The sequence below is a fragment of the Chaetura pelagica genome, unplaced genomic scaffold (assembly GCF_000747805.2).
Source record: "Chaetura pelagica isolate M959 unplaced genomic scaffold, ChaPel_1.0 scaffold117, whole genome shotgun sequence".
Classification (NCBI taxonomy): domain Eukaryota; kingdom Metazoa; phylum Chordata; class Aves; order Apodiformes; family Apodidae; genus Chaetura; species Chaetura pelagica.
In genome coordinates, this window is record NW_009954185.1 from 1399889 (window position 1) to 1427370 (window position 27482).

Genomic DNA, 27482 nt, shown 5'->3' on the forward strand with positions numbered 1-27482 from the left:
GTGGCCAGGACTGAAGAAAATGTTGTGATACAAGGTAACTACCAAAAAAGGGATGCCAAATCTGGCAACATCAAAGTGGGAGGTAGCAATGAGATTTCCAAATAACAGCATACAGAGTCAGTGACTTTTATTTGAAAACAACAAGGGTTAGCATTTTGAGAAACTATAAGTTTTGCATTTTTTAAGTCACACTAAGCACTGCATTGGATGAGATTTTAGTGCATATAGTTTAGAAAAGATCCACATTGAGTGGAATAAAAGGAATTGCAGCAACTCAGATCCACAAATGGTCTGAAACCTTTCTGAAGTGAGAAGTAAAGCAGAAGAACAAACTAGCCTTTAATCAAGATAGCTGTAATACTGTAGATTAGTAGATTAAAATATTCTTCACATTACAAATTTCTTTGAACACTTCTAGTTGCTTTTTTTGCATAGTTGTGTATTTCATTGAGTGATATAGTTATAATTTAATTTAAAAAAATCTTTAATTAAAGACTTCTAAAATTTTTATTTGGTTATTTAAATATATATATATATAAACAAAAAAGCCTCAATTTAGCCATCATACAATCTGTTTTACAGAAGGATCTTTATTATTTCTGAAGGACCTTTTTTTTTCCCCAAAGAAATCTGATAAAAATAAATGTTTCCACTAGACATTAAAAAAACAAAGAACTCAAACCCACAAAAATCCAAACCCATTATAAAGATCAATATAGTATACCTAATGCTGATCTGTAGATGCCTTTTCATCCATTATTATATGTTTTAATTGTCAAAAATATCTAGCCTACACTCTCCCTATTACTCAAAAGAGTGTAATTAAATTACTGGAGTTATGACAATACTAGTTACTGTGAATGTTACTGTGTTCACAAAAAAGCCCAGCTTAAAATTGGTAGCCCACACCCCACCCAGCTAAACACATATAAAATCAGCTCTGAACAGAAATTCAGAAAATGGATAAGTGCAAGTAAATGACAAGACAGATTATGGCAGTCAGGTCTTATTCCCCAAATCAGGCAATGGTGGCTCAGGCAGCTCAGACTAGACTTGGAGAATGATCCTGTCTGCTCCCAGTGAGGACGGAGGGCTGACCTAATACAAACATTTCCATATCTGGATTTGATTACTGTAATCTTTATGAAACCAGTCTTTCCAAATACTTTTTGTTATTACAAAGGATCATAAAACCCCACTCCCCGGGACCCCTGCTTGTCACTGCGCTGCGCAGCTGCGAGCTCCCAGAAACACTCACACTCGCCCTGCTCCGCAGCCCACGCAGACCACGCTGCCACGCGGCTTCTCACGTCCACCTGGGTGATGGTGCCTGGTGGCACAGGGGCAGGCGCCTGCGGCGGCGGAGGAATGGCACTGTCAGCTTTGGAAATCATCCTAGAGGAAGAGAAGAAAGTCCAGAAGTGACACTTAAAGGAAAAACATTTGATTTTCTAGTACTTAATCAGAGAAGACAAAGAGGCTTCACAAGGACCTCATCTACTGTTGAACATACTATGGACTTGTCAAGTAAGCAGTACTCAAGACCATGATGTGTAAGTATGTTAAACATAGTAGGAAGCCCACTCCATGATGGGGTTAGCAAACCTTTGTCACCTGGCCACACAGGAAATCCCCAAGGAGTGCTGCAGAATACAATATCTACTGATCTGCCAATTTACACAGGTAAATTCAGTGCTTTGGGTTTAGCAGATGACATTTTTACCACAATACACAGTTTGCTGTCTGGACTTCCATTTTGTAAGAAATGTTTCATTAGAAGTTACCTCTCAGCCATCACAAACTGATGTTTGTCAACCGACTGTTCTTGAGAACTCTAACAAGAGCAATTCAATTTAGAGGTTATTTTTCATTTTTATTTCAGTGGCCTGTTCATCCTCTCTTGGTACAAATGTACCATACCATCATAGACTGTATACATTCTCCCACCTGAAATTTTCCAGTTCTTAATATAGTTTCAAATAAGATAAAGGAAAGAGGTTTTGAAGTCTTTCTGCAATTTGATACCAACAAACAAAAAATACCAACAACTGTTACATACACAAGCCACCCCTTCGCCATGTCCCTATTTAAAAGCAAAACCTTCACCTTAAATTCTTCTCTTTACAATCCCATCTCATTCATAACATTCAAGACCACCACAAAATGTCAAGACTTATCTGGTCCTTGGACACCAAACAAAAAAAATAGTGTTTCCATTACTGTTCCTTTCTCCAGTCTCCTGTTCACTGCTCTCTGCATATTCCACACTTCTTGTCAGTAACCTTGCAGCAACTCAATAATGCAATGTCAGGGAGGAGGGTCTCTCCCTATGACCTGATTCCAGCACTTACATGATACGACAGTGTGTAACCAGCGCAGAGCTGTCACGCACTCGTGACCTCTTGGCCTCGTGGTACTCAGAGACTGATATCACAGATTATTTCTCCCACTAGAGGCACTGACCTACATTCTTCTCCCAATTAAATCTCATTAGTTTCCCAGAACATGCAATGTATTTGAGTCCTTCTGGATTACCTCTTTGTGCTTATACATGCTTGTTACAGTCCCACGAATAGTAAAGTGTACTTATTTAATTTTAAACCCACAGGTAAAGTTAGACACAGTTCAGTTTTATAGGAGTATCTATAACTCTAGGAAAACTTCGTGAGTTGCACAACAGAATTTAATAGGTAACTAAGACTATTATAAATTCATTCATACAACAGTGACATTTATACTCAATAATTTTTGTCCAGCAAAAACTCTGTCTGGACCACAAAAATAAGTGTTGCTGAGAGGTACTATCAGAAGGCAGTTAAATACTAACTGATGCTATAAATTGAGAGACCATGAAATAATTACTTAAGCAAGGCCTCTACATATGGGTTTGGAAGTATATTATTAACTAGCCATGAAGAGTAAAAAAAAAGCAGACGTGCAGAGCCTCTGAATGCTGTAACACCAATTTGGTGATCCTTTATACTGCCAAGAAATTAGATTTTACCTCAGTGTTTCAAGCCTCTTCTTTTGTTTCCCACCCTTGCTGTCACTGATTGCACTTTCAATATCTTCATGAATGAAGCTGGCCTGAAGAGATAGAAGCAGAAACCACCAGTTATTAGCTATATCCCCTCACAGACTTTTTTAGGGTATCTTAAGATTCCAGAGTCCCTTATCAAATCTCAATTATTTAAAAGTTCTGGGATAAATTATGTTACACATAGACAGAACAAAGAAACACCACACTGCTATTGTTTGGGAGTTGCTATTTTTGTCAATGTTCCAATCCCCAGCATGACCATCAGATGAGTATGTCATCCAGCTACCAAGTCTGAACAGCTGTAATTATCTCAAGTCAAACATTATTGAATAAGCTCATTTTTCCCCTTCATGTATGTAATTTTTGTTTTTCTCAAGCATGTTATGGGGAAGACATTGTATATGAAAAAGAAATCTACTATAGATACTGGCAGTAAAACTACTGTAGATAGTAGCAGCATAAAGGATTAGGAAAGCAACTTCTAGTGATGCAATTTCCTTTAAGAAATAAAGATAACCTCCAGTTTCTCTTTGATTTAGTAGAAGATTAATCTTTCAGAACACTTCCTAATCTGAAGGTTACTGCCTCTTTATAACTGCATTCTGCCTCTACCACTGGCCCACAGGTGGAATTCTGATGCATGTCTAAGGCACCATTCTAATAGATCTTGCATTAAATAGGTCACGGCTTCTCGTAGGATTTAGAATGCTCTGTTACACGTCTTCAGCTGACAAATTAATTTCCTACACAGGTTATCAAAGTCCAAATCTGTCAGTTACTGGCTCACTCTACAAGGTCCACATCTTTCTTAGCACCCTGATAGTGGAGATGTAACTTTTTTTGAGGAATATGTAACTTTAGCAGACTTTGTTTAATTTACAACCCAAGGAGATTAAAGGACTTCTCAAGCTATAATGAGTTGCACTACATAATATGGACAAGAGATACACTCAGCTTAAAGAATTAATGCAAAAACTTAGGGGGTTAGAGGAACTTAAACCCATATTAATTCCATTAATCATACTCTTTATATTTTTTGTTTGTTTGTTTAGAAAATATTGAATGCCCCAAATATTAAAGATTTTGACTTATTTTTTATAGCAGAGGCTCCTGAGGTTTACACAAACTTCTAATCAAAATCAGGAAAAAGGCAAGGGAGAAGGAACTAACCTTTCAAAACCAGCTAAGTCTCATGGGTAAAGAACAAAAGCTAGGGCATGGTCACAGACTCAAACAATAGCTCAGAAAAAAGGGGGGATCATGGACCTCCAACATATTCTGATGTGCTCTGTGTTTTTATTTGTCCATAGAGGAACAACTTCGAAAGATTAAAGTCTGAAGAACAGAGACCACCTCTACACTTTGGAAAGCTGAGTGCAATGCAATTCCCTGCAGTTTTTAATGTAATGACACCTGAACTTCTCACAGGATCCCAGTTTCCATTGAAACAACAAATTCTGTGCAACTAATCACACAGCCAGTGATCTTCACACCACTCTTGCAAGACCAATTTCAAAACAGGTGGCACAATGTGATTAGCCCCCTTAGTCTTTTGTTTTAAGACAATAACATTAACTACTACAAAAGAATTTTAAAATACCCATGAAATTATCTATTGGAATTTAATGAAATACCAATTATATAGAGGACCTAACATAAAAAAAAATTTAAAAAAATTAAATATATATATATATAATCCTGGGGACACAGAAGTATATACAGAATATACAGTATATACAGAATACATTAAAAATATATTTATGCTTGAAGGAAATATGCTAATCACAGATCAACAATCTCTTCCTTTATTTTGCCTCTCCCACTAGCAATATTTTCCTTTTCATTATCTCTCCAGCAGAGCAGAGATGCAGGGAGATGGGAATGTAGAGGTTTAATTGTTCAGTGACAAAAAAGAGGAGGAAAAGGGGAAAGACTAAGTAAGACTCAGCTCAGATGAGTTCTCTGCAGATTATAAGATAAATTTGAGATAACTCAAAGTATTCTACACCCCTTTCCTCACAAGTGTAAATATAAACCACATACATATTCCAGAGTTTTACTCATTTGCAAACCTAAATGAACAGCTACAGAACCCAAGAATCAATATTTACAGTAATGACATATTTGCTTATGCACTAAATATTCATTTTATATACAGACTCTTGCAAGACATGCTAAGCTACATTTCCTAACATATAAGACATGCTAAGCTACATTTCCTAACATATAAGTACTGTTGATATCATGAATGCATTAAACTCAAATAATATTTGTAAGAATAAAAGAACATAATTATTTTTTCTGAATCAGCCCAGTTGACTTTAGCCACTGAGTTTGCCAATTCATAAAAATTCCCCTATTCAAATAAGTCATAGCAGATTTCCATTACTAGCTTACCTTAATCTCATCACATTGGAAAAGATGCAAATCAGGCTTGTTTTGGGTTGGTTCTTTACATACTAATGCAAGAATTGAATTGTAATTGCATGCATTCATCACAGCTTGGCAATGCTGAATTGTGCTTAAAGGAAAATTCTCCAGTTCATTCTGCCAGAAGAGGAAAAAAAAACACAAAAAAACACCTTACAATACAGTGTCCTGATCTGAGAAAAGCTGCACAAGTTAAAAAAGAAAAGTGATAATAAGCTAATTAAAATACAGACTCTCACATACATAATTTTTCTGCCTGTTCCCTTTTTTTCTCTCTCTCTCTGAAAATGAGACTGCCATTCACAGATCTTACCTTTGATTCCAAGTCCACCAAACTGACAGCTTTGTCATCTACTTGAAGAATCATATCTTGAGTCCACACTTTGCCTTTGGCATCCAGCAATTTCAGCTTCCTTATTCCATCATCTACTGTAATCATTGCCTCTTTTCGGTCCAGAACAAAGGTGGTCAAGTGCTAGTGAATTTAAAAAAATAAATAATTGTAATTTTCCCTATTGCCAGGAGAGTGTCAGTAATCAAAATGCCAGGAAATAGCAATACAAATTATTCATGAATACAGTGCCTTTGTATATGACAGATCCCACCAAAAAGCCATAAGAGAGGTTTTCTAGTCCGTCATGTCATTTTAAGTCAACTGACTTTTGCAACTCATTGTTTCTCATCCTCTGTCATTTCCTCTCTAAACTCAGTGGTTGGGCTTGAAGGCATATTCTGACATCTTTCAGGTATCACAGCTAGAATTAAGCTCTGAGTATTTAATGAGCTTTCTTGAGGAGTGAAAACCTGTCTCTCTTGGCAAGCTAAACCCAGGAAGCATCAGCAGAAGCTTCCCAGAAATGCCCTACCAGCATACATCCACCACCACCCTTACCTGGAGTGTCCTCATCTCTTCCAGACCTGCCAGCTAGCACCCTGATGGCACCCATGATGGGTTCACATCTGACTGGGATACCTTATGGACAGGCCAGTCATTTCTTTTACGTGGATCACAGTAGAAATGTAGTATGCTCACTACTTCTGCTCACCATCAACCTGGAATATTCTTCAGATTCAAATAATGGTCTAGAAATTAAATACTACCTCACAGACATCACCTCGACTACTTTCCTTGTCATTATAGCTTTGACAATTTCTCCTTCAACATACCAACCGTGCAAGACAACCCATAAAATTATTTCATTTTATCCAGGCATAAATCCAGCTTCACATTCTTATTTGAAGACCTATTTATACTTGTTCAAGCTGAACCAATTTCAATACATGCTTGCACATCCATCTCCTAAACAACTTATTATAGGATAACTGCACTTAGTTATGACAGACAACAGAGCAGACACAAGCTGCATGTAATAAAAGTATTTAAAAGAAGGTGAAACAAACTCTCTACTGACTTCTCACACAGGAATGCTTAGACTCCAATTAAAAGTACTAATTTTTATGCCAGTACAGTACCAAAAGTGTTATGAAGAAACCAAAGAAAAATACAGACTATTAGAAGAAGCTCAAGTATTCATTTGCAAGCCAATCAAAGGATAGAAGCACTTGAAAAGAAGACTATTCTGCATATGATCTCACCATTTACAAGTAATTTAAAATCCAGCAAAAAAGAGCTGAGAATCTATGGCATTTGCAAGACTTAGCTTAACCCATGATAGTGGTCAGATGACAGTGCAAGAAAGTTTCTACCAAATTAAGACTACAGAATGAGGCATTACATCCAAAAGAGATTAACAGGCTATATATGGATATCCAGGGGTATTTTACTGAATATTTTTAAAATATGTACTCCTAGATAAAATATGACAGTAGCACACGGTAATTCTGCAAAGAGGCCTAAGACAGGAAAGAATATATTTTGCATTTCACATTGGGGAAGAATTTGTGCAGGCAGAATATATTTAACTACTACATAATAGACTAAATGTGACTTTTAGGGGTTAATGCTCAGCTTTTTCTGAATACTCTGTCACCTCTGCTGATTATAACTGACCAAAGTATTAATTGTAAATATTACCCAGTGTGCCTCACCAACAGCACAGGGTTTTCAGCTCTGCCTCACCCTTGCAACAAGGCAAGTTCAGAGACAGGGCAGCATAACATATTGAATTGACACCCCATTGAGAAGTCCTGTCCATGTGCCAAACTACACACAATTTTGCTTACATTCTTCTGCATCAAAATTTCAGATCATCATGGCAAAGCTATAGAATTTGAGACATTTCAATGTAATCTATTCCGAAGTGACCTCAAGCTGGCAGGATATTTTGGAAGATGTACATGCCTTCAAGCATATGTATCCTCAAAAATCATGTAGGCAAAAATAACTGCAGGCAACTGAAAGCTATAATTGGCATATCACTCCTTGTCTCACCTCTACATGATACTGTGAAGTTTCGGATATACTGCTGGCACTGTCTCGTGCATAATTCTTTCTTTGTTCTAGAGATGGGAGGAAAAGAAAGAATAATTATTCATTCAAATTCTTATCATGCTGTTTTAACTAGTTCTCAGAGACACTTAAGCCTAGTTGCATAGGCGAAAGCAAAAGATGGGCTGCTGATAATTTCTGTATTTTGACAGAAAAAACCTTCACCCCCACATAGTTCAGCACAAGGACCATACTTACGTCAACAATGTTAAGGGAGAGCCAGTGGGTGCAAACAAAAGCCAGTTATCTCATCACAGTGAGTCAGGACACCGGAGGGGAGCAGTGTTCTGACTGAAAACGCTTTGTTGGGAAGCCTGACTATTAAAATCACCAGCTTGCCACCTTTGGCAGCAATACCATCAGGCTTACTGAATTTGTATGAATGTATTTGAAAGCATAAGTAATTTCTGATGCACATGTTAAATCTGCAAAACAGCAAAACCACACACAAAGCAGACCTAACTCATATCTTATTTCTTCCTAAAGTATTCAGTTTGATGAATTACTAATGTAGAAATACACATAGAAAGAGGCAAAAAAACCCCAAACCACACCAAAGATTGCTAAACAGAAATATTTTTCAGCTAAATAAAACACAATGCTGCAAAATCAGAAACAGTGTTTCTCTTTTGTCCATAAGTAGATTAATCAAACCAGGAGAGGAGGAGAAGAGGGATGGGAAGATGGAAGATGAAGACAGGATGTACACACACACACCACAGAATAATGAACCCAGATGAACACTAAAGAAAACTTCTAAAACTGAAAGCAACATCTGGAGGGTTTTTCTGGTTTTTTTGTTTTGTTTTGTTTTGCCAAAACCATTTAGGTGCTGGATCTAGAATACTAGGAGCTTTGCCTAAGGAAGAAAGTCACTAGGAGACTTGTCTGAGACTGGTCCAAGGAAACTCTGCAAGTAGGTAATTCTTTTCTCTCCATTTCATTAAATAAATTCTGATCTTCAAGTAAAATAGGTGATTTAATTTTCTTCAGAAGGAAAGTACCTGATGTATGTACAAAATACATCTATTTCATTATACTCCGAGTACTTGGGGGAAAATAAAAATGTATGATTCTGTTGACAGGAAAGATAAGTTACTTTTTGCACAATAACAAAAAACACTGACTACTACTAAGCACGTGATCTGTGATATACAGAGATCTGCAATGAGGACACCATACAAGTCAAACTGTAAAAGGCTCTTCTGTGACCAGGGTTCCTTCAGACAGGAATTTCAGATGCTGACAGATACAGGAGTGCTCTCATTTGCAGATGTCTCTTGCAGAAGAATTTCCCCCCTCTTATAATCATGCCCATTTATGTCTCCAATTATCAGTGACTTTCATTAAAGGCAATATGGATTCCAAAATCCCTCACTGGCTTGAAACCCCCATTGCATGATGATCAGCACTGCCCATGCAACAGGGCCTTCCTGCTACTGTGCAGCATCTACACAGCTTACGTAAGCAAGAGGAGAGTGCAGTGCAATCAGCCAAATGCAAGAAACCTGTGGATTATCAGAATTTGTAACTAGGTGTATAAATATTTTTAAATAGATGTCTTGATTTAATTATCCATTATTCTGAAATCCCAGAGCAGAGTATCGCCATTGATTCCAACTATAACTGCTATTTCTGCTTTTGCAGCATGTTTCTTGAAGTGTTTTTTCTCGTTGATTTTCTTTTTAACCACGATAGACACACACATGCACACCCCAACAAAAAAGTCAGTAAAGCAATACTATCTGACTTGCTACCTTTCTTTTTTTGTTTGGATGATGACCTGAAGAAGTAAAGTCCATCTGTTCCTAACAAAACAAGGGAATTAAAAAATAGCATCTAGTTTAACCCCATAGAATTATTTGCATCTCCAAGGAGGATCAGTTAACAGTCTTCTATTATAAGCTGTAAATGATAGTTAGATGCTATCCAGTAAGAAAGAAAATATGCTTTAAAAAAACCCCAAAAAACAACATGCCACCTGTTTCAATTAACAATGCATCAAATATTCAGCTTTGAATGTCGTTATCTTTTTTTAGGTGAACAAAAGGGTTTTTTTAACAATATCAAGTTAAACCAGGATAAGAAATGTTGCATCCACTGTAAGGTTTATTCTGCAAACAATAACAGTTATGAGTAGTTTTAAATGAACAAAGAATATGTGGAGGGTCCAAAGGAATCAAGAAGTGAGTAGCTTTTGTAATAGTTTCCTTGCTCTGTTTCACAGAAATGTTGTCCTATGTTAAGGCAGGCTGTCTAAAACCATTCATACCACTGATTAACACATCCTCTTCCACAGAGCAGCCCTACCAGTCACAACAGACCTGATGGCAAGGTTTTGAACATATGATGTCATGGTGAGAACAACATTGTTTATATAAGAAACAGAGCTTTCTGAATGTGAATAAAATCTGTGATTGCTTATACTTGAAAGCCAAGAAGAGTCCCAAGTTTTGCATTCTTATTTACAATTGAATAGTAACAAGAACTTCAGTACAATGTGTGGTCACCACAGCAACTGACAGTCCACACTGAGTTCAGCAACAATTCCTATTTACCTATTTATTTTTTTAATGCAAGCAGAATGATTATTGGAAACTGGAGAGAACCAAGTTATCATTTAGAATAAAATAGAATTAATTAAATATTTCAGTTGGAACAGACCTACAATAATCATCTAGTCCAACTGCCTGACTTCAATTCTGACAAAAAGTTAAGGCATATTATTAAGGATATTGTCCAAATGAACCTTAAGCACTGACAGTCAAATGGTATCAACCCCTGTTTTTTTGTTATCCTATAGCCCTTTTTTCAAAACCACTATGTAATGTATGTCACCTATGCAGATTTTGTAGACTCCCTTTTCTGGGAGTTCAAGAAAGTGATGCATTCTGAACTCTGCAGCAAAGCATGCAACTAAAACTGGGGAATGAGCAAGCAACTGGGTAGGTCCTTAGCTGCTGGCTGGGGTCAGCACCCGACAGTGGAAAAAACCTGATTTTTTGTGTGCTCCATTTCACTCTCCTAATCCTCCTGATCAATCTCAGACTCTCACAGGTCCCTTCATGTAAGAAGGGTTATTGAAGCTAAAGCAAAATTCTGCAACAGGGACTTCTGGATAGGAGTTGTAGAACTATCAAAGGATGAATAAAACTATCAAAACTATTGAGTTTTTTCTATTTACTCTACTTACTGCTGCTCTTAAATCCAACATGTATAATATAGTACAGTCTTAATACAGCAGTTAGCTCAAACCCTACTGATATGCTGCACACAATTTACTTTGAGTATTTTTCCTCTGATAAAGGAAAAAAAATAAACATAGAAGAGGATCATGGCAGAACACATTTAAGTTAAATTCTTAATCACAATCTATAGCAAATGCAACCCAGAGCAATTTGAGCAAAATAAAATCTCTTGCGAGCCAAGAGCAATAAACTTAAAAACAGAAAAGCATTTCATTCACAGGTCCTGACTGTAAGATCTACTAGCTACTAAACCTTTCAATGTTAAAAAAAAACAACAACAAAACCAAACAATAATCCACAGAAACTGTCTTCCTGATGTCTTGTGGAAAGATGCTACTGCTACTTATATCTTTGTGAACTTACTGAATTTGCCTGTCATCAGGAATGGACCATGTTCTGGTATCAAAAAGAAGTGAAAAGATACTGGTTCATAGCAATTTTTGAGGCAGCCAAAACACCAGAAAACAAAAAAACAACCTCTTAACCAAAGACTTTTAACCAAGAAAATAATACACTGGACAGTATATGACAGAGGCGAACAGGACTTGACATTACCATTGCTCATTCTCTTCTTCGTCCTCCCTACACTAAGAACTTTGTGCTGTCCCCAGTTATATCTATAAAAGAACATTTCTTAAAGGTTCCAGAGTTTTAGGCAGCAGTGTGGCAATATCTATAAAAGAACATTTCTTACTTTGGAAAGGTTCCAGAGTTTTAGGCAGCAGTGTGGCCCAAGATCCCTTGAGGCAGGGCTATGAATAGAACCCAACATAGCTAAAGTTAGTCCTGCCTCACCCATTTTGCAACTGGGAGAGAGTGTAATAATATGGCAAATTAGAAAGCTGCTTAATAAATTCTGCCATACCCTGGGGCTCTGTGCCACTGTCTAGATATATCTCAGTCAAAATATCTCAGTCTTGATCTTAACAGATAACCTGAAGCACCCTGGCTAGGGTAGGGCTATGATGGCTTTAGGTACAACAAATTTTCAATTCCTAAAAGCCTAAAAAAGAAATGAGGAATTCTGATGCTTAGATTTCCACTGACAAATAATTAGATAGGCCAGATGTGATAAATGGCATCAGCATTATGGTTATGATAGTGCAAAGAAGGGTAATGGTGGATCCCGCCTTCCCCTGCCACTGCCTAATTGGACAATCTCTTGCAGAGTACAAAGAGATAAAGCTTTGAAATCTGATGAGAATCCATGTGGACGTGGATTAAGAATCTCCCACAGAAGCTGTCCTAAGAATCCTGGAGTGCTAGTCTAAATTAATGCCACACATCATCAAGCAGAAAAGCCCAACATTTAGTTTACTACTGTATATTTATGGTTTGGATTGGATTTATTGCTGACACTCCTTTAAGGATGTACTCCAGCAGCTGGAAAAGCTCAACATGAGACTGAGGGTAAAGTGCAGGAGACGTGACCTGCACATCTGGGGAGAATGGTCAAAATGAGTTTTAAAAAAAAGAAAAATCTCATTAAGACAGGAGCAAACACTATCACTTTGGAGTTTAAAAAAAAAACAACTCATTAAGACAGGAGCAAACACTATCACTTTCAGAGATTTGTGCCACAAGCTTCTCCCTGATGGCTCTGTGGAACTAGCTATCAGAGCAAGTGGCTTGTTTAGAAGTCAATTCTCAGGTTAATTCATTTGGGTATCAAATAAAACAAGCATGTTACATGGATGGCTGCTTTTAATGGACTCATATACCTAGTCTATGACCAGCTTGTGATTTCCTTGAATTTATTACACTACATTTTATTCTCTGAATGAGGTATTTGAGCAATGCAAAAATACACATGCAATTTCCCTGCTAGCACCAAATCACAGCGATGAGAGAATAAGCACAGTGTACAAAACATCTAGTCTTTTCTTATGTAGTGTGAAGACAATTTTAGGAACGTCTTTAAATTCTGTGCAATATAATAATCTAACAATCTGGAGCAAACCACTAGCTTGTTGCTACTCCTAAGGAATGGGGCTGCTCCACACTGTGTCAGTGGCTGGCAAACCCCCAGCACAGCCCTGGCTATTGGCACCGACTGATGCTGCACGTCTCCCACAAGCAGAGCTGCAGAAGACAGATGGAGAAGCCAATGTTAGAACAACAGATAACAGTACAAGCCAAAACCCATTTCAGATGAAAAGATCAGGAAGCAAATGATGAAATAAACCCCAGAAGAATGTGCAGAGGGCACCTTCCCTCCGAGTTCAGCAAGAGATTTAGCATGCAAATAGAAAATAGTTCGCTTCAGGAAGGAAATGAGTGAAAACAAAGGGATTATTTGACACAGGAAAACAGGCAGTTGCAAGGAAGTTTTTGCTATCAGATAACCACACCAGAGATAGCGATGGCTCCAGTCTAGTTTTTAACTAACTGTCTGTAACACTAAAAAGACTCTGTTCTCCTTCCCACTGGCACTGTGGCCAGCCTTCTGCTGGATGACAGAAGAACTGAACAATCATGAACGACCTCAGAACTGTGAATGAAGAGGTAAACTTCATGCCATAATATATACATGTAGTGTGCAATAATGTGCATATATATATGTGCACCCATACATACATACACACACATTATTTTTGTCTTTACTGTGCTTGAATGACTTAAGAGCCCAGGTACCATCTTCACTTTTGTTCCTGTAAATAGGTCCTTTAGTCCTAATGACATTCAAAACTCTTCCAAGAAAAAGAAGTTTGTCATGGACAAAGTTTGCTGCTAACATTATAGTGCCACATTTTATCAAAACAAAAAAGTAGATTCAATTTCAATTTAATGATAAAATTTCATCTTTTTTCCCATTATAAGTGAATATATTAAATATACAAGTTTTATATATTTACATTTACTATACATGTACTTAATACAAAACAAAAAAGAAAGCTAGGAAACCTCTAACCTGCTTTGTAGCTTTCAGTCTCATGAATCTCATATCAAATGCTGAAGTTAGCCATTAATTATAAATCAGTTATAAATAAAATATTTTATAATATGCACTTTTAACACATTTAACAAGTCCCGCATAATTCAACTGGTTTCCCCCACCCTGGAACAACATGTACAAAAATCCTTAACATCCCAAAGGAAGACATGTGGGATGCAGCAGAATGGTGATCTGGTTGCTAAAATTAAATATATATACACACACACATATGTATATGTGATTTCCCTGAATCTGAGAAAGGTTTAGGTGTTTTCTTGGTTTTTTTTTCCTGTTCATACATTTGGTGATACTGACAACCTAGCTCTTTACACATACAAAACAGAGCAGAAGCAGTAAAATGTGCAAATGCCTCACTAAAAGCTGTGCCGATATATCTTTACTCAGAGCTCCAGGATAATTAAGTCTTCCACTTCATTCAGTCTCCAGCAACTGCAACTGCAGTTCTGTGATGTATAGCAATGGAAGACAACCAAAATCAACAATTTCTTTTACAAGAGACATCTTGCAACTGCTATAGGGTAAGCATTTTCAATTAGTACCTGAAGTCAGTTATGCATTTTAGAAGTAAAAAGCTGTTACCATTATACACCTCAAATTAGCTCTCTTGTCCCCATCTTCCATTGACGAATGACTATCCCATGACATGTTTGATATGAAAAAGCTCAGAGAGATGTTATTTTAAAAGCTCACAAAGATTAAAGGATGTGGTTAAGACATTTACTGATATTGCAGCACTGTTCAAAACATGCACTCTTGAAAAATTATTAAGATGAAATAAAAGGAAAAGGAAAAGGAAAAGCACAACACTCTCTTAATGTCTCAGAAAGAAACAATTTGCTGTGATTTATTTTTTTTTCAATGTCTCTTGCTGGTTTCTGTTACCACCTACTATTTCTGTCAACACGTGCAATCAGTTTGTCGAGTGGGCCCATACAGGATGCAGAAATCACTGTTAAAAACGATCACTTTAGCATTTTCCTCAGTTGCAGTTCCTGCCTTTAATACTATGTCAAGTGACTAGTTTTGTAGCATACCACTAGAAAAGATATATTTAAACTTAGAATTATTCATATGCAACGACATTTTAAATGACAAATGTTCCAAATGGTTTCTAGTCCTGTCTTATCTGATTTTTTCCATAAGTGGATCACCACACTAGTCTGGCACAATGCCTTCAGCCATGAAACCACATCAGGTTTTCCACACTGCTCCTCCCTTAAGAGGACAGAAAGCCAGGAGACCTCCAATCTTCTTCTTAGGCTTTTAGCCTCATGAATTTCAAGGCAGTTCAAAAGCCAACAAGGCAACCGGTACAAAAAAGTTCTTGTGTGCTGATGGGTGAGTAACCAATGCAGCCAAACTTGAAGGCTGCAGGATATCCCTCCAAGGGCAAAGTCAATGCTGTTCCACAAAGAATCCTGCCATCACCCTCCTAACCCCCTAAAGTCACCCCCAGTCATCACCACACTTAAAATAGGAGGGAGGAGTTAGTTACTATTAGTTACTATTGCAGTTATGAGACACCTTTCTTTTTGAACTTTCTAGTTTATTAACCTGCAGAAGAGGTGGTAGACTCAACAAGGGAGAGCAGGCTGAGGCGTAAGGGGTCCTCCTCTGGACTGGGTTCTCAATGCAAACCTTGTTCTTCCAGTCTTATCAGCTGCACTGACTTTCAAAAGAGCATTTAACGACATGCATAGATTTACATGGCAGAACACCTCTCAGCGTCATTGCTTCTTTTGTTTCCATTACCAGCATAGCTATCAGTAGAATGTATTCACAGTGGAGGTGGACAGCCAGGAAACGATGCAATTTGGCTGGCAAAGAACATGACTACATTATTCCTCCACAGTGATTTGGCCATGAGCTAGACTGTGGCATATACAGCCAAGTCAAACACTAGCATCTGCAGTTGGTAAGAGCAAAACCTTTTAGGCATTTATAAGTAACATCACATTTGACAGTCACAAACCCTGTTGAAAATAACAGGCCAATTAGAGCTCCAAATCTGTTACATCAAATCTAACCTCCACAAAATCCATGTGTCAAATAAGAATAATATTGTAAATTCCTTTTCTGTTAGCAGGGAATAAGGGTGGGGAGGCAGGGGGAGACATGTCATGAATCAAATCTATAGCACAGCTAGATTCCCAAATGTTTTCTCCCTAGTACATATCTGAGCTATAGGATCACTCAGTTTTATGATAAAGGCTTTATACATTGCTGCCTTAAAGATTAGCAGGTGGGAGTTCTCACCTCACAAAAACATTTTCTAGATAGCCTACTTAGTTTCAGTAGGAGTAAAATCACTTTGTTCTTTAATTTTGTTTATATACACACATACATGTGTATGTACATACAGTTACAGATTTACATGTGCAAAATATTTTCACCATGACATCACAATCAATATTGAAACAATTTTAAATAAATGTTTAGAGACTTTATGCCACCTTACCATAAAGAGCTTTTGCACTTGTTCTTGAATTCTGCTCTGACTGAGCAAATGTTGGGGAACCGTAGCCACTGAAATAAAACCATTTCTGGTTAACTTCTGTATAGATGCATTTGCCACACAGAAACAGGCATTGAAAAAAACCCCAAACTTTTCCCTTATCTAGGGCTACATGCACCTACAATGTTGCTAACGGAGGTGATGATACTGGGTATTTGTTACACAGCACTAATACAATGAAGCATGATCCCCTTAGCCTGGAAACCCTTCTGAGTTCTTTTTTTTGTTGCATTACTACAACAACAAGCACAATGAGGGTGTGGTATAAACACAGATACAACCATAACATAAGTAGTCAATAATATTAATAACATTAAAGACTAACTAAAAATTAAATTTAAAATAATATTAATAATAAAGACCATACTAAAGTCTTTGTAGGACTTGGGCTTTTTTTTGCCTACCTATACAAGTGTTGATTGTTTTTAACAATTTTAGCTGCTTTTCATAAAAGAGTTAAAAGAACTATCATTGCCTACAACAAATAAAAAGGCAATCCAATTTCTTTCTAGTGTAACAACAAGAATGAGTCATATACAAACTCACTTTAAAGGGACAACAATATAAGAAGCAGATGACAGCACAGACGCTTTGTTCTATACAGGAATACATGTTCTTTGGCATCAGATTAGATCAAATCTCATTAGTGCTGCGAATGAGCCTAGTGCCATGCTTCTGACACAGGGAGCAGCCTCTTAACTCAGGTAACACTTTCAGGCAACAGTTGCTCAGTACGGTTTACTAGGAAAAAATGTTTTCTCACAGATGGAAAGGGCAGCCTCATCTTTTATGCATAAAAATGCATTCACTCAGAGCTAAGTAATTTAATAAGTATGTTCTTCTCCTCCAGATAACTCCATTCAGTAATACAGCTTTACCCTCACACTCATATAAAGCTCAGATAGATAATATCTGTCCGTTCACAGTTACATGGTTTGGAACCTACACATGCTTTTACAGAAATTGCCCTTCTATTATTTCAATGGCATCTAATAATTACAGCTGTATCTGAAAGGTAAGTGTAAAGAAGAAAATATAACAATATATAAAGAAAACCGAAGGTATAACCTTACTTAATTTGAGGAAAATAACTTCCATATCCACCAGGAGGGGTGTTTGCTATATGTCCATTCATTCTTGTCACTTATTGAGGGAAACGACCTGGGAAAAGAAACAACAGTATAGGAATTGAAGTCTCTTAAAAGATGAAGGTTTAATACAGATGTAATAGAAACGTAATGAGAAAATTATGGTTGAAATGGGAAAAGAATTGCATCAACAAGCTCAATTGTTATTATCTGCATCATGGTGATGCCTTAAAGACCTGTTATGAAACTTCCCCCTATTGAAATTTCATAGTTACTGCTTCAAATAATTTATAATTTAGTGAATAAAGCCTTTATTACTGATACAATTGTGTTTAGGAATAGCTTTGGAAATAAAAGGCTGACTAAACAAAGAACAACATCTACTGCAGAAATGAACAAGATGTTCCACATGGCAACTTTAATAGTCAAGCACGCTTGATTTTAATCCTCAATTCATTCTTCCAAATGAAGTTTTTTTTTTTTTTTTAATTGACCTTTTGATACACATTCTATGAAAATTATCAGCTGAATTGTTAGAAAGACGCATTATTAAAACAGAACACAATTGTTAGCACAAAAGGAAACTTGGTCAGCTATTCTGGGATTTTTAAAAGGTTTTTTTTTTTTTTTTTTTTTTTTTTTGTCTAAAGCAACATTTGCCATCCTGAAAGTCTGGCATGCCAAATGAAACCTCTCATAACAGCACTACTGAAAAAGTTACAATGAAACAGTTAAAATAATGCCTTCTCCCTTTAATAAGATAACCATTGAAGTTAACATTTACTCTGGAAAGTGACTTTCATGAGCCTGTAAAGAATTAACAATCTTTATTCAAATTTACCATAGAAAAAAAAAAATTATTTTAACCCTGCAACATCAACAAAAGCACAACAGATAAAATTTGTACCTAACAAAAGCTCCGGTTCCAAAGTAAGCACGACCTGCTTTGTTGTCCTAGAGCCACCTTACAACCAGTTTATCTTCAGAATCACTAAGTCAACTTACTGCCTCACTTTAAATGTTCTCTTCCTGTTATACCAAGCAGCAGCAGCTGATTGACCTACAGTTCCTACTGTATTTTGTAGCCACGTGTTCTTCTACTTCCTTCTTTCATGCAAAAAAATATAATCACAATCGAATTCTATTCTCAGCTCTCAGTCTTCTGTCATTCCAAGAGATGTACAAGCTCCTTTTAGTCTTCTATACTGGCAATAGTTGTTCTTATACCTTTCTGAGGAACAGCTGACATGTCCTACCTGTGATGCAGTTAGCAAAGCCACCTAGAACTGAGCTGCATCGATTGTGTGCCAGATGTAATCATGTGGAAGTGTGGTACTGCCCTCAGTGAGCAGATAGTTGGTAATTTCTGTTAGAAGATATGTTTTTTTTTCAGTTTTTCTTTTAAATCATTGATTGCTCCTTGCTAATGACATACCTATACTTCTATTTCTTCTGGGCATCTCCACAGATATATCATGTATTCAGCTTGGTAGCCTGTTTGGCTGCTCTAAGCCACTTTTTATTGAGTGCAGTACTCAGCAGTGTCCAATAAATTACTATCTGTACTGAGTGCTGCTCAATTCATTAGAAATCACAACCATTAGGAAGCATCCTGAAATTGTCCCATGACTTAAGAAAATAAAAATAGTCATTTGCTCAGCAGAATGTGCCAGGTCACTGTGCACTCCTTGTTCCGTTACGGTGACAGCGTGGACCAGAGCTACTCAGTGTCCTCTTCTCCAGCTCACACTGTAATTAAGCTCTTCAGCACTTCCTATCAACTATTAACTCTCATTGTCTGCAACCATTGCTCCATTTGCCACCCTGCTTAACAGCTTACCCTGTGATTAGCTTCCTAAGACTGACCAGAGCCAAAAATCTCACACAAATAACATCCATTGCTTTTCAGTATCTCCATCTTCCTCTGATGTCCACACACACATTTATTAAGGTAACAGTTATTAAATAATTCTATTTGCCCTATTTTTTTATTGCTTGTGATTTTTCACATTCTTATAAAACTCAACAACTCTTTGCTTTAAAGTGAGATCTGGAAAAAAACTTGGGTTTAGATTCCCTCAAAATTATTTCACTCTTCTGACATTTAATCTGACAAATAGTTGATCTGTTATTTGTACTTCACTTTCATAAAAGTGGTGAAACAGATATTTTAAGTAGAAGGAATGTAATACATTAGAACTTAAATCTTCAGTCTTTGAAGTTAGCATGACATTGAGTTTTAAAGCAGCAGTGAAGCTGAACATTAGAGGAAGATGACAAGGTTCATGACTAAATACTTGCTCCCAGTAAGGCATAGCACCACTTAGAGTAAATACAAAAAGTTTTTAAATGACATTTTTAATCAAGTGGTAGTGAAAATCCAAAACTAGAAATTTTTTATCAAAGAAAAAAAAACAAGTTGCTCATTCTGCCAAGTAAGCACAAAGCTTTTAGAAAGTTTTAGCTGATATGCAAACAAAACACCACTTGCTGTTTGGCAGTTGAGCAAAGCCAACAATATTTCCTGTTTCTTACGCAATTTTCCACTTTTTAAAAAAATCAAATTCTTTTGAAATGCCAAGACAACTATTTTGACATGACAATTGTAAGAGGCTGTGAAACGGTTCAAGAAAGCTCCTGAATATGAATACAAATAAACCTTTCATAGCAATTATTCATAATTAGGCCAAATATTTATAACACCATCAAAAAGCTACTCCTATTTTCCCAGATTCATCAGGCAATTTCATCTTTTGCAATCTAAATGCTTCTGCAAAGAAAAAAAGAAAAAATAAACAAAAAAAATACCCCAAACAACTAACCAAACAAAAATATTTTAAGAAAACGCTTTCAAACTCTTATTAAGTGCATGATGGAGAGGAGGGAAAAACCATAAAAGGATGAAAAACCACAGTTTTCCATTTATTATTCACTTATAAAGCTTTCTCTGCTGTATTTCTCATTTCAAATGCTCTTTCATCTCTTAGAACAAGTCCTGTAGCAAAAGTCAACCTGTGCACATTGCAAAGCCATTGTCATCCAGAAGTTTATTAATAAATTCCACTTCCTCTTTAGTCTTCCCTTTCACCTCAGCCCAGCAGTTCACAGCAACATGCGCTGGTGTCCTAGACTTTAAGATAAACATCCTTCAAAATTAACTGTATGATCCCCCTTTAATAGGTTCTGAAGTATCAACAGTTTACTTGTGAATATGCCCATTGAAAGTCATGCCTTTCTCAGGATCATAAAAGCACATCATGCCTACTCTGAACAAGAAATACATTAAAACAGGAAAATGAAATAAAAATGTAAGAAGAAAATAGTAATAAGAAAATAGCTTAAAATGAGAAATAATAAGTATTAATACATTCATATTTAAATATATTAACATAATACATTACTTAAAGTATCAAGAAAATAGTTATAAACAGGAAATTCCTAAAATCAAAGAGTCACCATTATAACAGGCAAACCATTGCTAAGAAAGAGATACTTGGATTCTTTTGTAGTCAATAGTTGCAGGTAGTCTAATCCCAAACACAGACAAGTATACACAGTATACTGGTATAAAACACGATTACATTAGTTATAAATACTCATTAAAAACAACAACAAAAATAAAAAAAAACCCACAAACAAAACATGCCCAAATACTAAAATACTCTTTGCCTTCCACAACATGTGGCACAGCAGCTTAATGAAAGCAACACAATCCACGTGCAACAACAAGCTGACATGCTGACAAATCACATGCCCTGTCATTTAATTTCCGAAGGCAACAAAATGCCTCAATTTACTGAAAAATAAAAAATAAATCAATCCCTCTTCTAATAGGGCAGAGCTATCTCATTGAAGAAAATAGTACATTCCAGAGATCAATGCTCTTTGCCACTCATCCTGAGTCAGTCCCACCCAGCAACAGATCACAATATCAGATGGAGAAAAAGAAGAGCAGCTTAATGGTTTAGATATTTTAGAAATTATGCTGGAAACAGGTAAGGGGAAGGGTTAAAGAGAGAAGGATGTAGGAGAAGGAAAGGGAAAGCCAAGAATGACTGGAACAATAATTATCTACCGATTAAGAAAGTGTTCTTAGTAACAAGCTATTGTTATCACATGCCCCAAGAAGAATTCTTCCCCAGCTAGAGAGCAGGCACAGGCTGTAAATCCAGCCGAAACAAAAACATGGGACTATTAGAAGGTAACACTTATCTGCATCGATCTGACATTGTAGCAATGTCAGAAAAGGACACACTTTCTCCACCCTTTCCCTTTTGAAAATATTCCGGAAAAACAAAACCAACAAAAAAATGAGATGCATCCATGCTACACTGTAACTCACTATGCATTCAATAAAAATGCTTCTTATTGCTATTCCACTGTATCCAGTGCTGCTGCTCTAGAAAACGTGGAAGAACTATTTCACTAGATGTACAACTCACTATTTTTCATTTGCTTGTTCTTGAACCTTACCCTGTTCACCCACATACACCTCCCTTTAAATTTGCATTACTTTCCCATGCTAGATTTTTGAATACTCATTAATTTAAACTCCTTGTTCCTCCACACTGAGGACAGTTCCTTAGTTATTCCTTATATTCTTATACTTCTACGTCTTGTCCTCTTCTGTCTACTTTGTTGTTCTGATCCAGCCACTCCCATTTGTGTCTTTGCTCCAGCCATGAAATGAAAAAATGGAAAAACCCTGAAAGAAATATGTCCCACAGAGTCAGATAAAATGCTTGCTGCTGCTGCCTTTCAATTTGGGAGTTGCTTCAGCCAACAATCAAGAACAACCACGAGTTCTGCTGGCTGTTGAGTATCTTGCCTCGAGATAAACACCACGATGCACACGCACGTGTAAGTAAGCATTACTTTGGAAATGACGGTTGTAGATTTTCCTTACTCAGTACATTGATATCAGGATTCTGCTGAGATAAACTGCTATTAGATGGGCTGGCAGCAGCTTTGTACTGTAATGTTTTCCTTTTTCTATTGACTGTATTGCTTGACAAAGGCTGGTCAAAGAGGATGGCAAAAAAAAATCATACACAAAATCGAAAGCTAGACCCTGCAAGTGGTACAGTTTCAAGACAAATCATTTGGGCTCCATTCAACACTGCCCTGACTGTTGTTCCTTTTGTTCTTTTCAAGCCACCCTTTATTATTGGGGGACTGAAACTGAAAGCCCTCTGAGAAAAGAATAGGTACTAAGGTGTACAGTCTGTGTTCAAGTGTCAGGACTTCAGGAAAATATGCAAAGTACAACAGCCATAATAAAATAATTTTGAAAATGCTGTTACTTTGGGGTTTTCTCTGGATGCAGAGCACTTGTCCAGTCCTAATTACATTGCATCTTAGTTTATATACATATCTGCATTGATTTGTATCCTGTGTTTAGATTTCAGTGCATCCTCAAACTACCCTAGTGGTGAATGCAATATTAGCTAAACGGTTGAAGAAACCTGGCACCAGGGAAGAAAGGAGTGGACATGCCCATCCTCTCCCCTCCGAACTCCAGTCTTTAAAGAAAGCTAAACCAAAAATCAGAGTATTATTTGATCTTTATTTGCCCATTTGTCTACGGGAGCAGACAGGTAGGAGCATTTTGAGAAACTAACAACTGTGAGGAGGAGGGATTTGTAAATGTATTCACCTCCATAGAGAAGATGAGCTCAACCAATACCACTTTTTCCAATTCAAAGTGTTTTGATTTTCATTGACACTTTCAGAAATGTATTTCTCCTCAGTCCTTCAGCAGAATGAGTACATAGAATTAATCAGTAGTATTCCTTTTAACAGAAGGGATAGGATAAATTTATTTTAAAAGTTTGGTGACATAACTATCCAAAAAGGGAGAATGACTATGTTAGTGTAAAAACAGTCTTCAGAGCAGAAATTGTAAGGTGAAAGAGAAGTTTTTTGTTGGGAAAGCTAAGATTAAAAGTGCCCTTTGGATTTTTTGTTGTTGTTTTTTGGTTGTTTTGTTTTGTTTGTTTGTTTTGTTTTCCTACTACTATTTTCCAGCAATACACTGTTAAGGAAATATTCTAACAGTACAATTAAGACAGGTATCTTATTTTGAGAAAGGGGAGAAATATGAGAACCAACATGAAGAACCAAATGAATCAACTTCAGATAGATCCTATTCATAGATTTAGCTCCTTTTTAATTGCCATACTAATAAAGAACCTGCTTGAAAACAGGTTCTTATTCTGGCATAGCCAACTACTTCCATTCATTTCACTCAGGTCTGGGCCATGATTTATAATTAGCTGTATTGAAAGAAAATAAACCAGCTTTACAGATACAAAAGCTTCAAAGACTTAAAATCCCTATTGTAACAAAGGAATGTTAATAAATATGCCAACGCTGAAGCCACCACTCACTGCTATTTTTAATTAGAGAATTAACTACCTCATCTAAAGCAAGATGAGTTTTAATTACCAGGACCGGGATGATTATGCAGACCTAGTAGAAAGCATCACCCCAGCTGGAAGACCAGCATATTGTATAAAATAATTAAATAATAATAATAATTTTTTAAAGAACTTGCAGACAGAAGCAGAAAAAGAAGGGACTATAATGTACAGTAAAAATAAATGTTGTTGGCAAGCCTACCTCAAGTGTTTGAAGAGCATCACAGAGGAAACTCTTCAATGGAAGTGGTCATGGATTTAGAGAGTCACTGGCATACAGCACCAGAGCTTACTTTGGCACCTCATCTACAGCACCCAGGAGCCCCTGCACACCCACATGGACTTGCAGAAAGAACACTGGGAAAGGACTTATCATAGGACAATACCACAGATCTGCTTCTCTTCTTTACAACTTCTGATTTTTTCATTATTTTCTTTCATTCCTCGTTACGTCGTATTTCAAGCTAGAACATTAGATTTCAAAACAGGGTACTTTTTTTTTTTATCTGAAAGTCAGCTAGCAGTGTACAACCAAAATGACATAATTTTGACTTTAGAAATGAGAGCTTATAAATTAAGTTATTAATTCTACTGTGCGTGTTTAGGTGAGCCAGCCAAAAACATGAGTAAGAAATTGTGTGCAAAGTGTGCTTTTTTCCAGATGTCATATGAGCATCCTTCCCACCATGCTGAAGACACCACGTATCAAAAAGATCTTGTAATTTGACCAGTTTTTCCTTTCACATTGAAAACAAGCTGTGAGTGTAGCAGATGAAGTTATTTCTGAACAGTTTCTTGAGCTGAAGTGCTTGTGAAAATGTTAAGTAATTGTAAGACTTACTGTAGTGGCACTCTAAGTATATTAAAAAGGCACAAGATTATGTCTTTAGGTGTTCTCTGTTGCTGTTTTACATAAAGTTTTCCACTCACTCTGGCCAAAAAATTAGTGAACTCCCAACATGGTTTAAATACTGCTTACTGCTGCAAGTTGACCATATGAAACAGGATTAACCACCTATCCACATGCACTTGCAAGCTTAATAGCTGTGTCATGACACCTGATTTAATTAAAATTGGCATGGTAGACTCCATAACAAAAGCTGAGCTGAAACCATATAATAATACTCCGACCAGAACATTAAAATTAATGTGGAGGAGGATGTGGAAAACAGACAGGAACACTCATCAGTGCCTCTTTAATTTAGTTTAATAGAACTGTGGCAAGATCCTTTTTTTTTTTTTTTTTTCCCCCCCCACAAATTTACTTTCTTCACTTTTGGTGAAGTTGGTGTATTAGCTTTTTTTATCCTGTAGGCCCTGTAGCCAGCCACCAATGCTGCAGTTATCATGGTCTCAGGCATGGCAATAGATGACTGCCATTGCAAAGCTTTCATATTGCTCCCTACTTAAACTTTTACTTTAACCCTATTTTTAAAAAATCACAAGATTTTGGGGATTAGGAACCAGAAAAGTTAGTAGTGTGTTCATATTCTCAGAAGTAATTTAAAGTTACCAGAACCATATTTCTTTCAGACTCAAGAGCCTTAAGAAAATTACTTTGTTTTCATCTATGGGGGAAAATTATACTCCTGAAAGTTGTTAAGTTACCATCCAGTCACACAATTGATCACTGCCACTTGTAATTTTCACTAATAGCAGGAGACATCATAAGAAGGGGCCTAGATGCACAGTGTCCATACAGCAAGTTAACAACAAAAAACCCCATAGGGACTCTGAAAATAAGGCAGAAGAGAGAAAATCCAGAAAAAAACCCACTATTTTTTAGAGAGAATTAGAGAATTAGCTGCACTAGAAGCTATTTAAAGACCTAGCACCAGCAACCATTGACTTAGAAACCCTGTTTATATTTTCCCATCTATGAAAGAAAGAACCTATACCACCATGACTCAGTGGTGTTAAGTCAACTGGCAGAGATATTCTATTTAATACTGTCAAAAGTACAGTTACTCTGCTGTCACTGCAAAATATGCTCTGGGCAAAAAGAAAAAAAAATTATGGTAACTTTTCTTTTTCTTTTTTTTTTTCTTTTTCCCTTTTACCTGTAGTACCTCCTTCACATCAATCAGGTAATCTAAAATTACTTCCCACCCCACAGTAGAATAGAGTAATAGAGATATAAGAAGAGCCATATAACTTCTTCACTTGTACAGAATTGTGAAATCCAATGGCCAGTCCCTCCATATCATACAGCATTTTCCTGATATTCTTCCTTCTGAATCAGGAATCTGAAATAACGGTTTTCAAGGACAACTTCCCCTCACCTGGGGTTAAAAATAGGCGTATGACTGCGCAGTAAGAGGCATCACCTTGAACACAGTCTATGCAGTTCTCAGCACTTTCAAACATGCAGTAACGCATCTGCATCCAAACTCCAGCTGGAGATGCTTGTTTAGGTCACCAAAAATAGTAAGCATCAATTTTTCTTTGTGTTAATGCACACATAACTTTAAGAGACTACATTGCAATTCAGTGAGTAAACAAAAGGCACTGTCTTCAACATCTAAGCATAACTGATCAGTCCACACCAGGGCTACAATTATTCAGCACAAAGTGATTCAAGTGTAAAAGAACTTAATGAACTGAGGTCACAGTCGAATGAGGTCGCTCCCCACTGCGGTATTCACAGGGTACTTCCGTAACTCAGCATTTGTACTGTGGAAGAAAAACAGACTGAACAATAACAGATTCCACAATTTGTGGAAAGAAAATTTATTTAAACTTTTGGCATTTCATGTCCCTGATTTTCTAGTTTCAGTTGCATATGCCTCTCTGGACAAATACAATTTTCTCCTCCACCAGTCTGGGCCAAGCCCTTCCTTTATATCCATTACAAAAATGAAAACATATTGAACTAATGTCAAATATTTGAGATTTGGTTGGTTGTTGTGAGGGTTTTTGTTTGGTTTGTTTTTTTGTGTTTGGTTTGGGCTTTGTTGGTTTTTTTTTTAAATTACCTGATCAAATGGAGAAACGTGTTTGGTTTTGGTTTTGTTGGGTTTTTTTTCCTAATGAATTAACTAATTCACATTTTCAAAAGCACTCTTTGTTGTGAATCCCCGGGCTTGGCGAGTTGCAGGCTTGACTTTAGAAGCTGAAGTATAGAGTTTTTAAAATTTTAGTGCCCTTACAATTACATACTAGATTTCCAGCAAGCATCCAGTCATTAAAAATGATAAAATTAGAAACCTTATAAAAGATAAATTATAATCAGTACAAAACGGCTTGGCCTACAATTTCCTCTATTTGAGGAAGCTGAATTTTCACAAATAATAAGGGAACTTTGTCCAGGAATCAGTCATTGGTAGATAACCAAGAA

At 36.7% G+C, this 27482-nt stretch overlaps 1 protein-coding gene across 1 annotated transcript in view; it reads right to left on the minus strand.

Annotated features, from left to right (window-relative positions):
- The window catches only part of EPS8 (epidermal growth factor receptor pathway substrate 8), a 52667-nt gene extending 34870 nt beyond the window's left edge, over positions 1-17797 (minus strand). The window contains exons 1-7 of the mRNA XM_010002936.1: positions 17712-17797; positions 16582-16649; positions 7863-7930; positions 5784-5945; positions 5438-5587; positions 3005-3087; positions 1259-1395 (exon numbers count right to left, since the gene is read on the minus strand). Coding sequence (XP_010001238.1) covers positions 1259-1395; positions 3005-3087; positions 5438-5587; positions 5784-5945; positions 7863-7930; positions 16582-16649; positions 17712-17773 — 730 coding nt within the window. The 5' untranslated portion in view covers positions 17774-17797. The remainder of the gene's footprint in view (positions 1-1258; positions 1396-3004; positions 3088-5437; positions 5588-5783; positions 5946-7862; positions 7931-16581; positions 16650-17711) is intronic.
- Positions 17798-27482: the final 9685 nt, after the last annotated feature.